At 32.4% G+C, this 18,158-nt stretch overlaps 2 protein-coding genes across 2 annotated transcripts; one reads left to right on the forward strand and one right to left on the reverse strand.

Annotated features, from left to right (window-relative positions):
- Positions 1–443: 443 nt before the first annotated feature.
- Positions 444–2,109, reverse strand: LOC149911395 (uncharacterized). Its single transcript, XM_090117074.1, has 6 exons — positions 2,035–2,109; positions 1,852–1,944; positions 1,672–1,759; positions 1,255–1,374; positions 671–922; positions 444–589 (listed from the first exon to the last, which is right to left on the reverse strand). The coding sequence occupies exons 1-6, from the start codon at positions 2,107–2,109 to the stop codon at positions 444–446; spliced, it is 774 nt and encodes a 257-aa protein (XP_089973200.1).
- A 3,349-nt stretch (positions 2,110–5,458) lies between these two features.
- LOC149911396 (E3 ubiquitin-protein ligase UHRF1-like) lies at positions 5,459–17,981 on the forward strand. Its single transcript, XM_090105967.1, has 16 exons — positions 5,459–5,705; positions 6,221–6,383; positions 6,521–6,851; positions 7,226–7,366; positions 7,651–7,853; positions 8,241–8,341; positions 9,171–9,375; positions 10,097–10,185; positions 10,415–10,499; positions 13,751–13,877; positions 14,282–14,431; positions 15,091–15,229; positions 15,889–16,060; positions 16,428–16,564; positions 16,797–16,895; positions 17,203–17,981. The coding sequence occupies exons 1-16, from the start codon at positions 5,556–5,558 to the stop codon at positions 17,350–17,352; spliced, it is 2,442 nt and encodes an 813-aa protein (XP_089962093.1). The 5' UTR covers positions 5,459–5,555; the 3' UTR covers positions 17,353–17,981.
- The last annotated feature ends 177 nt before the right edge of the window (positions 17,982–18,158 follow it).

Raw genomic sequence — 18,158 nt, forward strand, 5'->3', positions numbered from 1 at the left:
ATTAGGATTTGAGCACACTGCTTCCACAGATTATACAAACTCCACAGCAATTACAGCGCTACTACTAAGTAATAATTAAAATTGAATAATAATAATTGACCTTTTATTAATTTAAAATACATATTAACCAGAAATATAGTAATGTACCTAACTTATAATAAATACTGTTTACTTTGGATGGCAACAGTGTACAGTGAATTATAATTTGTACATCTGGTTATATATGAATTAGAAGGAATTGTCTCGAGGAAGTTGATTGATTTTAATTAAAGTTCATAAACTCTACTTCAAAATGTTTTAATGTGTTTGCTAGATGTTAATTAAAACTAATAACGGTTTTGCCGTACATTACTTGATACTTCGAAAATATTATACATAAGTAGTATGGTAATCATAAAATGAAAATAAATCAACAATATCTAGTATTTCAATATTTTATTCAATTAATACAATTTAGGGCTTATTTCAGGATCAGGATCGGGGTAATACTGAAGTAAATCAGCAACTGGTGATTCTTGGTCTTCATAAAAATCACATGCCAATAAATATTCTCGTTTCGAATAATCGTCTCCCTTACAAAACATCTCACCTGAAAATTGTGTTAATTTTTATTTAATATTTTACATATATACTTAAAACTTTTCTATTTTTTTTTGAGAATATTAGGTACCTTCGATATCCATAATGTGTACTGGGCTTTTAGATTCCAAAGCACCAACGCAGTAATGTTCTTCGGTTAAGTCTGGATGCCAATACATTATAGCGTCTCTACATGATGTACCGGCAATGGGGAGTAAAATCCGATCCTTGCATATAATTTTATTGTTCACGATAGGTTCCTTCACTTCGCCAGTACAAAAGAATTTGCGTTTCTTTCGCATTATAACTGTACTTATTTCCAAAACCGTTTTGATGCTGTTACCTGTTAATATCAAGTATGAAGTAGCAATGGAGCAGCACCAAAAATTACACTATAAATCATTTCTAATAAATTACCCTAAGTAATATCTACCCTATAATAGACTGCTTTGATTTTAAAGGATCAGTATTCAAATAAAACTAGCGACTCGCCCGGATTTGCACATGTGCAATTTTGCATATTGCTAAACATTTAAACCTACTACTTGTATCAATCTATCTCTTTAAAAAAACCGGATCATGGATTAAATTCGTTGCATAGTTAAGATCTGAGTATACTTAGAAAGCGAGAAATAACACTCTTTTAAACACGTCTTTGTAGTATCAAATAATTACCTTTTTCTCCATTGATAGCCTCTAATTCCCGCATACCTCTCACTTGCGTTTCTCTACTATTTTGTTGTTTCATATAGGAAGCTAGTCTATTCATGGCATCAACGAATTCGTCAATAGGCCCTAGAGTAGTAAAAAAGACAATAAGAAGTTAAAACAGTAGGTACCTAAATATGAAGAATCAAGAGAAAAGATAGGGCACCAACAATATATTTCAAATTTTCAAGCGGCAACGGCCGCGTTCATTGTTCTCTTTCACTCTCATGTCTACAATCGATTACATCTCGCTCACTCACCTATATCGAGTCCGGCAATTACCAGACTTTCGTTTTGTAATGGAATGTGTCCAACATATCTATAACGTCGAAAACGTCTTAGATTTCTCATCTTAATGTTAGATTATCATAGATAATATTTTACCTGTTCCAAAACTACCGCCATCTAAATAATTGAGAAACTGGTAAAATCGGAGAGCTTCGTCGGATTCAATTTCATCCATTACGGGTCGCTGTAAATTGATATAGTGAATATGATATTATATAAAAGATAACTCTTGAAGTAAGTATATATATTATGTCCTATAATACTAAAGATACGAACAAACTTTCCACTCCAAGCTCCAACATCTGAGTACAAGGAATTAACTCGACTTGGCATCCAATCTAAAGAAGAACGTGCGACCAATACTGGATGCTGAGGAAATACAATAATATTATATTTTGATTTAGTTTGCGTTTATATTGATTTCCAATAAATCTTTAGAGACAATAATTAAAATATTACTAGTGAAGCTTGTCGAGTTAAGACATTTTGTACAAGATATGAAAAACAATAAAATTGTAATAAAAAGTATAACATGTTTGAACACCGTTCGAACATGTAATAAATTGTATTTCTTAATCTTTATAACGCGTACGGTCAACTAATTGTTAGTTAATTAATGGGTCATTATTTTTATCGCTCTAACGATATTGTTGTAACGAACCATCGTCTGGAATGCTGCAAAACTGCTGCGAAATATTAATTAATTATGACTGTAAAATTATTTGGCCTGGGTTTTTTAACGTTTTCGTTAAGGCAGGAATGTTCTTACGGAGAACCAAAATGAAAAAGAACAGTGGGGCAAAACAACGTCTGATAGTGCTATATTATATGAATAAAACCTTTAGGACAAAAAAAAATGTAAAAATAACAATAAATCTCTGTGTTGCTAAGCGTAAAACTCAAGAATGGCTCGACCCATTTTGGCTAATTTTTATTACGTTTTTGTGCTTTGCAAGGATGGTTCTTACGGAGAAAATATAAGAATAAGGGGCAACAGGGCAGAAAAAAGTCTGACGGGGCAGCTAGTCAATAGTAAAAATATCTTCATGAAGAAATCTTTATTAAGGACTGTGATTGACTTAGAGTATAGATATATAGGTAAACCAGAATCTGATGGCAATTAGGGAAATCAAAATTTAGAGTGTGCAACCCTAGGGAAAATGGACTGAACGATCTTGATACTGCATATATTTTTCAGTTTGTTCTCAATATCATTAGTCACATTACATAAGTGGACAATACTGTACTTAATAATGAGATATCCACTTAATATTATGTGGGTACATACTTACATGTATAATATACATATTACTTTTATACAGGTAATACATATTATTATTTACACATACCTATATTTGTATGTTCATTATCATTATTCCATGTTAAAATATCGATGTTATATCGATAGAAAACTAGACTGCTTATAATTTTTTATAAAATAAAATAAAAATAAAATAAAACTATGTTTATTTTCGTAAGTATAAACAGAGACACACACTATAAAATTGACTTGGACAGCTTGGACTTGACGAATAGCCGTATTGGAAACTCCTGTAATAAGTTTTCATAAAATTATATTCCAATCAACAAACAATATTATAGTTACCTACATATAATATTATTTAATTGAAAGTATCAAAGCGGGTAAGTCCAATTTACCAATAAAATCTTCTAAATTGAAAATTGTGATGTGTTTGACCCTTCTTCATCAAATATTTTTCTATACACATTATAAACAACACCTCTTGCTTGTGATCACAGCGGCTTTTTCGACATTTTCGAAGATTTTTTTAGACAAAATCCTAAAATTTATTTATCAACTGCAAAAAAGACAAATAATTTGACAACCAATTTGATAGTTGTCAAATAAGTTGCCACATGAAAATCTTTTATTTCTTAAATATAAATATGCCATCAGATTCTGGTAGACCTATAGTATAGTATAGAGCGCGTGTATTGCACAAATTGCTTTGTGCACATCGTAGGAAGATGAGCTATAGATATAGTGCCACAAACTTATCTGACCCGGTGACAGTGTCACTGATGTCGCTTTCTTTTTATTAAAACATTCCGTATGAAAAGTCTGTGAAAATGTGACATTTCAAAATGGCGGCACGTAGTTCCAGTTTTTGTCACCGGGTCAGATAAGTTTGTGGCACTATACTACAATCCGTAGTATATTATTATTAGTCTGTGCTACAATATAGATGTGTGTGTGACAAATAGGGATGGATAGATATCAATTGCGTGATGAGCTATCGATAAGTTATGTAAATAAATATGTATCATATGTAAATTTTATGTTCAATATGTTATTAAAGAAGAAATGTATGAATAAAGTATAAATATGTAATTTTAAATTTGTTTACCAAGTGAATAAAGTGTGTTTATTCCATTTGAATATTTTTTTGTATTAATAATTATAAGTAGGTAGTTACATTAAAAAAATACGTTTAATTGGAATATCAGAAAAACGTATGCACTTCTTAAATATTAAAATTAATAAAATAAAAGATCGGGTTTAGTGCTATTTTTTCAATAATAAATAGAACAATAATAATAATGTTTTAAAATGAGAAATAATTAATAATTTAAAATGAAATAACTAATAAATAATATTAATAATTTTTTATTTAATTTTATCCATTCTATACCTACCAAAATCTTCAAAATCAATTTAGCGGTCCATATATTATCGTAACATTACATACTTTTCATTTATTTATTTATTTATTTATTTATCATTTATTCAGGAAATTATTAATTCTTAAGACTAAACAATTTAAAAATACTTACTTACTTAAAAACTAAAATTACATTGACATAATATAAAAAAATAAAAAGCAATATTCCCTGAAAAGGTCTTGGCTCAGCACAATGCCATAGTTCTTTGAACCATGACGCTGGTATTCTGCCAAGACCCGTTCGAGGAAGTTCAGCGTACCAAACATAAATTAATATAATATGTAGATAGTATGAAATAATAATATTTGTGTATATAATAGAAATAAAATATAGAAAATATGATTAAAGAAAAAACAAATACATAAAAGTGATATGAATAAAATAAAAATATAAATCAGATAATACATAAAATAACGATAGTGTGTAGAAATAAAACGTGAGAATATCATAGTAATAAAAAGAAAAGATTTCTCGTGGCAGCCCTAAGTCTGTGCGGTGTGGAGCGAAATACTTAAATATAAATCTATTTTTTACTTTGATGCTAGATTTACACTATAATACATTCGCATTCATAGTATTAGAAATTGTATCATACCAAACACACCACAAAATTATTTAAATAATACATTTCTAGAAGAGTTTTAATTTTAAAGTAAAATAAATAATAAGTTAAAATATAGTTCTTCTAGTAAACTATCGAGAACAGCGTTGGTCAAGTCACATCACTACGATCACGTGAGTTGCGCGAGAGAGCCTGTGCTGAGGCCTGTGCGGGTCCCCTCCCACTTTCCCTTCACCCCCGCGATGCTAGATTTATTTTCATATAAATAATTATAACAATCGACTTATCGATGAAATGTGATACTGGATTTCAATTTTGTGATTTTTCTAGTATCGTTTTTGCAAGATAGCACTGCACATTTCAGCATGTATATTCGTAAATATGAATAAAATTCCAGAGCAACGCACTTCGTCAGCACTCAACCACGACTACGAGCGCTCGCGGCGGGAACGTCGTGTTGTTCCCACCTGTGCCTACTGTTCCCACTTGGTTGTTCGCACTCTATAGATAGTATATATACTAATTTTTATTATTCTATCAAGTGAATACCTAACCTGTGGTTAATGTTCTTTTTGTCTATGGCCTTCTTTTCATGATGATGGACCATTTTGACATTAGGGAAATTCGCGCCATTTTATTTGTCAGCTGAATGCTTGAACTGAACACATAATATTAACAAAAGTTTATTGTATTCTTCTAAATTTATTAGGTACATATTGTTTAAGTTTTTAAAATGCACGTAAGGGTTCGATTTTTTGGGAAACCTGATACCATTGTAGTGGTCGATTCGAAGTTGACAAAAATAGAGAAATTTCGCAGTATTATAAAGGATAAGTTTAATGTAGAACCAAAGTTACAACGCTTGTTTTATGGAGGAAAGCTGGTAAGAAGCATTCTGTATTTATTTAAATTTTAAGCTCGAAATATGCCTTTTATTTGTGAACTAACCGATGCGACTGTTTACATATATTTATGGTAAAAAATCTGTAAAAGTATAAAACTTATATGAATTTAAATGCGAATGCACTTAGATATTATGCAAAGCAATCTATTATATATATCTATTAAATATGTTATACTCAACAAACTATAAATGATACATGAATTAACTAAAATCATGCATGCATTTAAAGGGCAGCCATTTCGGTGGGTATGTCCATGTGCATATTTAACAAAACCCACATATTATTCATATTTCTGCACTGCTACACATCTTTACTATACTAGATAACTTAAATAAATTATGTTTCAATTAAGTTTGCTGCAAAATGGAGCCAAGCGAGAGATTTTCTAGGAATTATTGATATAATGGTATCTTATCTATTCTGTATATATTGTAATTGCTATCTTTACGTTCAATCATTGTTTGTATGGACTAACTCTTAAATGATATTGCAGTTAGAAAATGGCTACACTTTTCATGACTACAATATTAAGCTCAACGATGTGGTGCAACTTATGGTCACACAAACTGTTGATAAGTCGGAAAAGAAAATAGAAACAGAGGAAAAACGTGATAATGAAAGTAAAAAGTCTGAGGACCAGGGGATTGTCTATAAAGGTAAATTATTTTTAAGATTTATAATATAATATAAATAAATTGCACATAAGCTGTATGACTGCCGCACAATATTCCTTGACTTGTAAAAAATGGCAGGTTTATCATTACATATTTACGATTCACGACATTAATTTCAGATGCCAAAAGCTCCTTATATGCAGTTGGTGACTTAATAGACATGAGAGATAGAGAAGAAGGTGCATGGTTTGAGGGTAAAATCGTCAGAATTGTGTATGAACCAAACACCCCGGATAGTGTTATAAATGCTGACAGTTTATCTGACGATTCAATAAAGGACGACAAGAGTGATTTAGAGAACCAACCACCAGACGGTGAAAAAAGTAGTCCCAAAGCTAAGGGAATAGAAAAGTACTTTGTTAAACATGCAAAGGCAAAGAAAGTCAATAAAGAGAAAGATTTGAAAAGTAGGGAAGAATATCTATTGTATAAGGTGCAATTGGAGGATGAGTAAGTATTACTTTAGTTGTATTCTTCTTTAATCAGAGCTAGTGTATTTTTTTAAGCTGGTTACAATTTATTGTATTTGTTATTAAAACTAAACTTCATATTGATTTTTTGTTAATTGATATAATGAGAAACTTGAAGAGTCTTCGGTTGAAGAGTAAATTAAAATGTTTATAATAATGAACCAATGAGTAAAAATATAATCTATTCATATACCGAATAAAATAGTAGAAAAGAAGTATTTATTATTATTACAAGAAAATTTGCATTTTTCACTTGATGTAGAATATGTTTAATATCAAGTATCTTACTATATGTATAATGTATATCACACATATTTTAAGGAAATCAATTAATTAAGAATATTATTTTTACAGTGAGGAGGATTCAGATTTATATTGTAAGCTTAAAGAAATAAGACCAAGGGCTAGGACAGTAATTGACATAAAGGATTTGAAACCTGGACGAAAAGTGATGATCAATCACAATACAAATAAACCTTTAGAAAAAGGAGATTGGTAAGTTTCTGTATATGTTTAAATAGCCGTGCCCCGCGGTTCTACCTGCATTGCTCCGCTTCTGTTGCTCTTAGCGTGATGATGTAGCCTATAGCCTTTCTCGATAAACGGGCTATCTAACACCGAAGAATAAATAAAGAATTTTTCAAATCGGATAAACATAACCATGTTATGGTTGATTGGTAGTAAATTCCTATATTCAATGTTTATGCTTTATAACCTAATCTTACTATGATGTAATTAACCTAATTTTTTTTTGTCATAAAACTTGAAATTAATTATAGGTTTGATTTCAAAGTGGACGAAGTAAAGAAACTACGGAAGAACTATGAGCTCATTGGCACACTGTACTTAGGTCAAGAGGCTATACCACAAAATGATACCAAAGCATATGTTCATGATAAAATATTTGCTATCGAGGAAGTTGTGCCACTCGCAGATAGAACTGAAGATTATAAGAAAATGATAGCGGAACCACCGGAAAAGAGTAAGATTTAGTTTTCTTAAACCTTAAAAGATTATATTGTTATGATAGTTCATTGTTTTAAAGATTTTTCTACTACTATTCAAGTGCCGTCCAGAGCAGTTTTCTTTTGATTGCACGATGATTTTTTTTTTATTTGCTCTTTAGCAATATTTTAGAAAAAGTATAACACTTATTACTTGATTAACAAAAATTATAAAGGCTGAACAAAACCAGCACAATGTGTAATTATTTTAAATCAAATATATATAGAGAGCATAATTGTGATATCAAAAGTCTTGTTAATGTGTAAGGGATTTGGAAACTAACAAAAACACTTTTTGGTCTTTACATTTAATTATAATAGAATAATGTAACATAATATTATATAAAATTTAATAAAACTCGTAGGATCGAAACCACTCAACTGCTTGGTGTGTCGAGATGACGAAGATGCGACCTGCAAAGAATGTGGTTGCTATACATGTGCTGGGAAAGAATCGCCTGAAGAGGTAATTATTGTTTTATTGAAGTGAAACTTCTTTATCGGGGTTGGAAAAAATTTAGTGTAAAAATTTTCCGTTACGCGCCATCTTGTTTTTATCCCTACCACGCGTGATTGACGTATTTCTGTAAAGTTGCATATAGTAAATTATTTTTTGAAAAATAAGGTCATAAAGAAGTTTCACTTCTTACGTGTGTACACGCACACATTTTTATTAAGAAGGTTTTTTTCAATCTGACCAGATTTAAATAAATACAGCAAATTTTTGGCATAATTCATAAAATACTTTGTGTAACAGGCACATTATTATCACATTAATTTTCATAGTTGAATTGGCCGAGGATAACTTGCCTTAACAAGTTTGAAAATTATTTATGCTTGAATTGTACACTTTTTGTGATTCATTATTATTACATACTAGCTGTGCCCCGCGGTTTTACTCGCATTGCTTCGTTCCAATTGGTCTTAGCGTGATGATATATAGCCTATAGCCTTCCTCGATAAATGGATTATCTAACAGTGAAACCATTTTTCAAATCGGACCCGTGGTTCCTGAGATAAGCGCGTTCAAACAAACCAACTCTTCAGCTTTATAGTATTAGTATAGATAATGTAGAATAGCTTGTAAGCAGCCTATTTCTTATTCAGACTAAAATCTACCTCTAATATCTATCCAAATTTCATAAAAATGTAGCATAAAAATGAATACAATGTCGATTATAGTTTGACTGAAAAAGGCGCTGCGCAGCGCTCCGCCATATCTGCCCCGACTCTTAGAGTAATTCTATTAGTAGTAATTTCCAAATTAATGTTAACAATAATACAATGTCAAACAGATAATCCTCTGTGACGAGTGTAACTACGGTTTCCACATGAAATGTCTCGACCCTCCTCTCACCAAACTTCCCGAGGAGGACTGGTACTGTCCCTCCTGTAAACGGGACACTAATGAAGTGATAGCCCCCGGTGCGGGGAAACAGACCAAGAAAACTAATAGCTCGAAGACTAATAGGGATTGGGGGAGGGGGATGGCTTGTGTTGGTATGTAAAATTTTGGTTATATATGTTTTACTAGCTGCTCCGCGCGGTTTCACCCCCGTGGCTCCACCCCTATTGGTCGTAGCGTGATGATATATAGCCTATAACCTTCCTCGATAAATGGGCTATCTAACACCGAAAGAATTTTTCAAATAGGACCAGTAGTTCCCGAGATTAGCGCGTTCAAACAAACAAACAAACAAACAAACTCTTCAGCTTTATAATATTAGTATAGATTCTCTACTAGCTTTCCGCACGCGGCTTCGCCCGCTTTGTCTAAAACCTTATAAAATATATAGTTAAACCTTCCTCTTGAATCGCTTTATCTATTAAAAAAAACGCATCAAATTCCGTTTCGTAGTTTTTAAGATTTAAGCATACATAGAGACATAGGGACAGAAAAAGCGACTTTGTTTGATACAATCTAGTGATATTAAACAACTTTTTAAGATTTCTTTAATCAGGGTTTTATGAATTATGATTGCCTTTTTAGTTTAGATTTTTAATTCCAAATTAAACTTGTACATAATTATGTTTAAGGTATTATCTTTCATTTTTCAAACTATGCCTATGATTAATTAAATTAACATTTTCTACTTTTGTTGAAACATTTAAAACATTTTAAAGTCTCAGTTTAAGATCAATCTAAATAATTAGTAACAACCCTTTCACTAATTTATTTAATTATGTTTGCATTATGGAGGAATTTCTTTTAAAATCACAGGTAAAACAAAAACATGTGCCATGCCACCAAATCATTTTGGACCCATTCCTGGTATTGAAGTTGGGATGTGTTGGAGATTTAGGATTCAAGTAAGTTATATACTACATACCATGACGTAATACTATAGGAATATGTCTTTATAAAGTTTTGTTTATCAATTTTAATTAAAATTAAACACATTTTGTAATACAAATATTATTTAAACTATAGTTATAGATCATTTATAGTGAACAGAGTTCATGAAAGTTAATTCTATAGTATAATATTTATTATGATCTAGAGCATCATTTATTTATTTATTTTTGTTATGAACTTTAGCTCTCAGAATCGGGGGTACATCGGCCTCCCGTATCAGGAATCCATGGACGCGACGTGGAGGGTGCTTACAGTATAGTATTATCAGGTAATGATTTTCGGGGTATGTTTGTGTGTATTTAAACAAGAAATCTAATAGAAATGCTTAACCAAATTCTTTTGTAATGTCATTGGTATAGTGTTAAACAAGTGTTAAATTACAGAAGTTGTTGTATCTGTACTTACATGGTATTGGTGTTTAAATCGAGATTTCGTTGTTTCTTTACTAACCACTTCTATATTTTACAAGTTTCAGTCGCATAGAACACAAAATATTGCTAATTAGATCAATGATTTTATTATTAAACCACAGTACCTAACCATACCAAAACTATTGAAATATTATTTGTTTCGTTACCGTGTAATTGATCGTGGTGTCTATTATCGATGTTCGGCATAGAGTATGCAAACAAAGGTTGTCAAATTATTTTGCAACTGTCATGCACCACCGACCGGCGACCACGACACTTTTACTTCCGCCTCCGATCGAGCCGCTCATCTGCTGTGCGCACGCGGCGGCCATTGAAACACGTGTATCGCGAATCGGATAATTGGCGTAAATTCATCGAGTGCTGCAGCATCTCAAAGGTACGTGGTGCATTGTTTTTGCTGCTCACTATTTCTGAACATCGATTTTGTGTTAACGTAATTTTCCCTAATGTAGTAGAAGCCACCCGCTATTTCGGCTTGGTGCGATTCTACATTATTTCTGGTGCCGAAACCCGGGAATTTGCGTATCAATTATCATATTCAAGAGCTTATGGTATTACTGGTCACACGTAATTCATAATCTAAATATAAAATCAATTTCAATTTCGTTCGTATTAGGTTCTTTGTTTAACAAAGTAGGAAGTTGTTATAAGATCTATTTAAGCAAACACTTATTTTATCGGTGCTTAAATTCAATCGACTTAAAACAATTTCATATTCTAAAACTTAATACATATTCAGAAGTACAAGTCAAAAGTGTTAATTATTGTAGGAACTAATTAAGCAATCACATATTTCATCGGTGCTTAATTTTACATCGGCCTATAGTAATTTCACATTCTAAAACATAATTCATTCACGTTACAGTTTATCCTAACTACATAACTAATATTAAAACGTAATATTAGGTTAAATACGTAATATAAAATAATTCCATTTTATATTAATACTCGGGGGTAAATTGACAATCGAACGTCGAACATTCTAGCGGCTCGCGCAGCGCATCATCATTGTAACTTGTTATTGTAAGATTTTCATCCTTAACTTCATACACGTAAAGGTGAAATAATAATTTCATTGTTTCATTTTATTTCATTAATTGAAAATTACATAGAAGGTTAACTTTGTTTTTCAATTGTTTGTTTTTAAACGTTTTTACATTTTGTTTATTCGATATTTAAATTTAACAAGATGTCTTTATTAACTATACATACAACTCGGAAGTTAGGTTCTTTGAAAAAATTAAAATCTAAATCGGTGGATGAATATTATACGACTAAGGACTTATCGACATTGCGTAGAAAACGTACCTACTACAACGCTTAAAAGATTATCGAAGGCGTTAGAAATAGGTAATGCAGCTTTGAGTGATCGTTCACAATACGACCGATTTTTATCGTATCATCAGGAAATTAAACAAATCGTTTCAAATTTCGAAAATGCTCATTTTAATATACTCGATCTTGACGGACGACGCGGATAATGAAACTAAAATTGAGGAACAATTCGATGAATTATATTTTCAGATTCAGTCTATTTACATAAGTTTAACTAAACATGAATCATGATACAAATAATTCAAGTAACTCGAACATCAATAATTCATCGAATATCCGTTTAAGTACCTAAAATTACATTGCCACATTTTTCGGGCAATATCAAGCAGTGGCCTGTGTTTTATGATACGTTTAATTCTTTAATTTATAACTCAACGTCAGTTTCGGACACGGAAAGGTTTCATTATTTAATTTCTTCTCTTAGCGGGGAGGCGTTATCGGTGGTTAAGGCGTTCCCTATGACTCATGAATATTATCGCGACGCGTATGAAGCTCTTATTAATCGCTATAAATGTAAACGAACATTAGCATTTACTTGTTGGCAAGATATTTTAAACACTAACTTCATGCATAACTGATAACAACGCAACTGAGTTTCAAAAGTCACTCGACTTATTCGATGAAAATTTAAATATTTTAAAATCTATTGAGTTACCGATAGATCAGTGAGATTTCGTCCTGGTTTACCATATTTTATCAAAATTAGACAGGAATTTACGACGCGATTTTGAGGAAAAACATTCTAACATCGTAACATGGAGTTGCCGTCCATGCCGTATGATCAATTAAGGGGATTTTTGCGTTCTAAATGCGAAGCCTTATTACGAGATACACATTTTTCTGGTGTGAATAAATCTTTAAAGTTTAAAGCATTCGACTACTCAAAATCAATCAACGAAACGTTTCAATTCAAATGCACTTGTTGCTATGAACAATAGAGGTAATTCGAACGATAAGTCTAAAGTTTATTCAAGTAGCTGCGCGTATTGCCTTAAGTCGCATTCTATTTTTTCTTGTCAAGATTTTATTAGTAAATCGATTGACGATCGTATGGCTATTGCCACTCAAAACAATTGGTGCTTTAATTGCCTGAAGCCATCACATCAATTAAAAAATTGCAAATCTATTTTTTCGTGTCGTATGTGTAAGCGTAAACATCACACCTTACTCCATCGCGATCATAACACTAAGATCGAATCAAATCAAATCGGGTCGTCGCTGGTGTCAAGGTCACATACGAATCATACAGTGCTGTTAGCCACAGCTATCGTTCAGGTTAAGGATGTTTCAGGTAATATGCAATCGTTTCGTGCCCTGTTTGATACGGGCAGTCAGAGCAATTTCATAACGGAATCAGCAGTAAAACTTTTAAACTTAACGCCGGCTTCAACAACCGCGGCAATTAGTGGCATAGGAGAAGCGGATGCACCTATTATTGGTGACGTCACTTGTTCTATCGGCACTACGGTCGAATTCTATTTAACTTGGATATGCACGTCATATCTAAAATATGTGGCGATCAACCTATCGCTCAACTTAATTCATCAAGTTGGTCCCATATTAAAATTTAAATCGTTGCCGTTAGCGGACCCTGGTTTTGATATACCTGGTCCCATTGATATTTTGCTTGCTGCTGATGTATTCGCTATAATCGCATATTATGTTTACTTTATTTTAGCCTGCAATTTCCATTTTTGGCTATTTTTATTTACCCACCCCGATTGTCTAACTATATTATAAATCTATTCAACAGGTGGTTATGAAGATGATTATGACAACGGCTACGAGTTCACATACACGGGCAGTGGTGGGAGAGATTTATCCGGGAATAAACGGACGGCTGAACAGTCTTGTGATCAGACGCTCACTAGAGAGAATAAGTTAGTATATTTAACAATATGATATTTAGCTATTTATAAAGTTTTTTTATGATTTGTCCTAGCGATATCAACAACTTTTTAACAAGCGTAAGATCAGGCATAGTTAATAACGATATACATTTTATATGCATCATTGTATATTCGACAGTATTCTTTCGGTAAGTATCATCGCGATTTAGAGGAAAGCTTACGCATATTATTTTAAATGTATAATGTTGTCAAACTTATTTCATTTTAAAAAGCAAACACACAGTTCCTTACTAGCTTCTCACTGTCGATACTTCTTTTAGACCGGCAGCTATTAATTTATTTCTGTACTTATGTTTAGAGTTTCAAAAACACTTCTAAACGAAATCTACTTTAATAAATGATATTTTAAGTATGAGGTGTAATCTATTTTCCAGAGCGCTAGCGCGTAATTGCTTCGTAAAAGAGATAAGCGAAAAAGGCGGAGACGCGGGCGAAGCGTGGCGGCAAGGCAAGCCGGTGCGAGTCGTTCGATCGTACAAGATGATCAAGCATTTCCCTAAATATGCACCCAAGGAGGGAATACGGTAGGTTTATTATCTGTTTATTAATATTTTTCCAAGGCATTAGCATGCAACTGTTTCATTAGAGATAACCGAGAATTGGCGAAGCGTGGCGGCAAGGCAAGATGTTGCGAGTCGTGCGATCGTAAAAGATGTTCAAAAACTTCCCTAAATATGCACCCAAGGAGGGGAGACGGTGGGTATTTAAACCATAGAATAATATTCAAGGAAGTTATCCAACAGCTGATGACATTTATCCAGTATTCTGTCTCTTTCCCGCAACACTGGTAACCACAATTGCGGTAGTCTATGGACGGTGCACTTAGCTTACCGCCAGGAAAGTCGTCGCTTGTTCACCTTATATCATAAAAAATGATTTAATTTTCTTCACATTTCGAACAGATTTCACTCATTTATTTTCTTATACATGGTGTAATCTTTAAGTGTGCACAGGCGATTATTCCGTAACTATTGCAGGTATCAAAAAACTTTTAACCGATATCGAACGATCGTACTTTATCTAATGAGTAAAATGACAATAATAACTTTTTAAAAATATAACGAGAAATATAAAAAAAAATAACTTTAAACCCTCCCATCCCAGAACGATTACACCTGGTATATAAAACTTTCATACAATTAAACACTAGAAGTCAAGAAAGTATAAAGTTTATTGTTTCCAGGTACGACGGTATATACAAAGTGGTGAAATACTACCCCGAGAAGGGTTTATCCGGTTACCGAGTGTGGAAGTATCTGTTACGAAGGGATGACCCCAACCCAGCACCCTGGGAGGCTGATGCTAAACAGTATCCTATTGTCGTGAGTATTTTTCATTTATCTATATTAACATATAATAAAATCGTAGGAAAGTTAAAACTGTTCATTGAATAATTTTTTAAAAGAATACTTGGGGTGTTCTCTACAAAGCCAAAAAATTCGAACTCAAAATTTTTTAGCATTATAGATGAGACCAGGCGAGCGTGCAGGAAATCAATTGATTTTAAATTTATATATTACTAGCTGCTCCGCGCGGTTTCACCCCCGTGGCTCCACCCCTATTGGTCGTAGCGTGATGAAATATAGCCTATAACCTTCCTCGATAAATGGGCTATCTAACACCGAAAGAATTTTTCAAATCGGACCAGTAGTTCCCGAGATTAGCGCGTTCAAACAAACAAACAAACGAACAAACTCTTCAGCTTTATAATATTAGTATAGATGTGAATAACATCACCACTGCTAAACGGTGAACGAAAACATCGTGAAGCAACCGACAAGTCGAAGAATCAAAAAGTTCTGCGACATGAGATATCCGCCAACCCGCCCTTGGCCAGCGTGCTGGATAAGACCTGTACCCTCATAGGAGGTCCGTGACCAGCAGTGGGGACATAATATATGGGCTGATGATGATAATATTGTAATGTTTGTTTGTTTGTCTTTCACGTCACAACTAATAAATATTATTTTCTATACAATAGTATCCAGATGGGTATCTCGAAGCGGAGGCAGAGAAGAAAGCCCGAAAAGAGACGGCAAGCAAAGGCAAGAATAAAAATAAAAAGAGAGCCCTCAAGGAAAATAATGAATCGTCCACAGATTCTGAACGATCGCCGCCTGTGAAGAAACGCAAGACCAAAGGAGCTAATGAACGTAAGTTTTTTTTATATTTGATGTATGTATTTAGTAAAAGTCGAAATAGTTTATTTAAGTATAAATAAAGAGCGTGTGTGCTGAGCACACGTGTTAGAAGTGAAACTTCTTTCGTAAGATTCAAAGATACCAAAATCGTCGCCTTACTCCATGACGTGATGGTGTTGCCATGACGCGGGCTTGAAATTTTACTCTCAACGCGCCGAAAGAAGTTCCACTACAAAATAATTGGCAATTTTTCATTAATAACTATTAAACGACGCTAAATGACGTAACCATTTCAATACAAATAGATATGACGAAATTAATATTGTGTATTAAATATGTTTTTTATTTTTATTTAAATATTTTAATTCAATGTTTCTAGTATCCAAAACTGGAAGTCCTGTAGTGCCTAAGCTGGGATCACTGAGCAGTGAACAGAAGAAAGCCATAAACTCCGATACATTAAACGCTAAACTGTGGGCCGAGTGTATTGATGTCTGCGAGAAACAGGGCAAAAAGGTATATTATATATTTATTATGATTACGTATAAACATCGATAAGTAATATTCAAAAATAGTTCTTAAGTATGCACTTGTATTATCTGGATGAACAATTTAGTCATGGCGTTAAAGATAAATCAAGAATAACTAAAACTAAATTAATAATTATGTCCGAAAGATTTAGAATGTTGTTTGTGGGTAATAAAGTACGTATTAAATAAATTAAAAATTAATAATATTTTTTTTTCAGGAATTCATAGAGCATGTAACTCAAGTATTCTTATGTATCATTTGTCAAGAGGTAGCCGTAACTCCAGTGACTACGCCTTGCTTGCATAACTTTTGTACGGTAAGTGTTCAAAAATATGTTGGCTATTTAACTGCTTTTCAACCGACTTCAAGAAAAAAAGATGGTTCTCAAATCGACCGTTTTGAGATTGTTACTAAATTACGCCTGGGAAACCGGTATTGTTGATTCTTTTTTTATTAACCTTATAATATGTTAATCTGATGTATCACCTATATGTGTAAAATTTAATCCAAATCCGTCCAGGAGTTTTGTGAAAAACTTACAAACAACCATCCTCACAAACTTTCGTGTCTATCGAATCTATAACATTAATATGACTAAAATACTAATTTTAATTATATTTCAGGGTTGTTTAAAACTAGCGTTCAAATCAACGGAGTCCCAAGTGTGTCCGTGCTGCAGACATAACTTGTCTAAAATGGAAATAACTCCGAACGAGAATCTCCAAACTGCACTCAGGACTATTTTAACAGGTTACGATGTTGGGAAGAAATAAACTAATCATGGAATAATTGGAAACAAACTTTTTGGATATATCTGTTAAAATACGTCTGGAAGGATTTTGTGTTGTGTATTTTACAAGAAATTTCATATAGTGATTTTTTTTTTCAGTTTTGATAGTTTATTAGATCATGAGTGTTATTAAGATTGAGACTTCAGTATGTATTGATTCATTTAGCCTTTAAAACTATTGAATTGATTGATTTGGTCCGCCTAAAGCAAAGTAAGAACTTAGAAAATTTTTGATCCAAAGTGAAATTTTTTTTTGCGCGTCCACGGACTATTTCTGTGAAGTTTTTTTTTAAGAAACCTAACCCCTAAAATTGAATTGAAATTCAAAATGGAACTGGTTTCTTGTTTCTATTATTATTTTGCCACATTTGTATTACTTTATTACTCTTATTATGTTACCTTTGTTATGATGTATAATTGTTATGAATTAAGTTTTTTTTCTGGCAATGAAAATACTTGTTAAAAAGATGGAAATCTCAAATTTCCTCTTTGATATTATGTACCGATAGCATTTAATAATTATGTAAGAAAACACCTCTTAGTTGATACGTTGTAGTACAAATTACGATAATTTTAGATATAGGATTAAGAAAATAAAATGCAGTAAAAATATTTGGTTTTTTCTTTATTTTAAAACCCCAATACAAAAAACAATGGCCTTTTATGTGTATGCTTGTAGCTTGTATGTAAGTGTGTCTGTGGCTGTTATGCCATGTTATACTAACAAACGAATAAACTTAGTTTACTTTGAAAGAGTAATAAGTGTTCTTCTACGTTTGATCAAATTCG

The sequence above is a fragment of the Colias eurytheme genome, chromosome 1 (genome assembly GCF_061535395.1).
Source record: "Colias eurytheme isolate Ceu_HAF_F1 chromosome 1, ilColEury1 Martin Lab GWU primary, whole genome shotgun sequence".
Lineage (NCBI taxonomy): Eukaryota > Metazoa > Arthropoda > Insecta > Lepidoptera > Pieridae > Colias > Colias eurytheme.

Coding starts and splice junctions, on each gene's coding strand:
- LOC149911395 (XM_090117074.1), bottom strand. CDS start 2,109: ATGTTATACTTTTTATTACAATTTTATTGTTTTTCATATCTTGTACAA. Junction 1,760..1,851: donor GAGCTTGGAGTGGAAAGTTT/GTTCGTATCTTT, acceptor ATCAATTTACAG/CGACCCGTAATGGATGAAAT. Junction 590..670: donor ACACATTATGGATATCGAAG/GTACCTAATATT, acceptor CACAATTTTCAG/GTGAGATGTTTTGTAAGGGA.
- LOC149911396 (XM_090105967.1), top strand. CDS start 5,556: ATGCACGTAAGGGTTCGATTTTTTGGGAAACCTGATACCATTGTAGTG. Junction 10,186..10,414: donor GTTGGAGATTTAGGATTCAA/GTAAGTTATATA, acceptor TATGAACTTTAG/CTCTCAGAATCGGGGGTACA. Junction 16,565..16,796: donor GCGAGAAACAGGGCAAAAAG/GTATATTATATA, acceptor TTTTTTTTTCAG/GAATTCATAGAGCATGTAAC.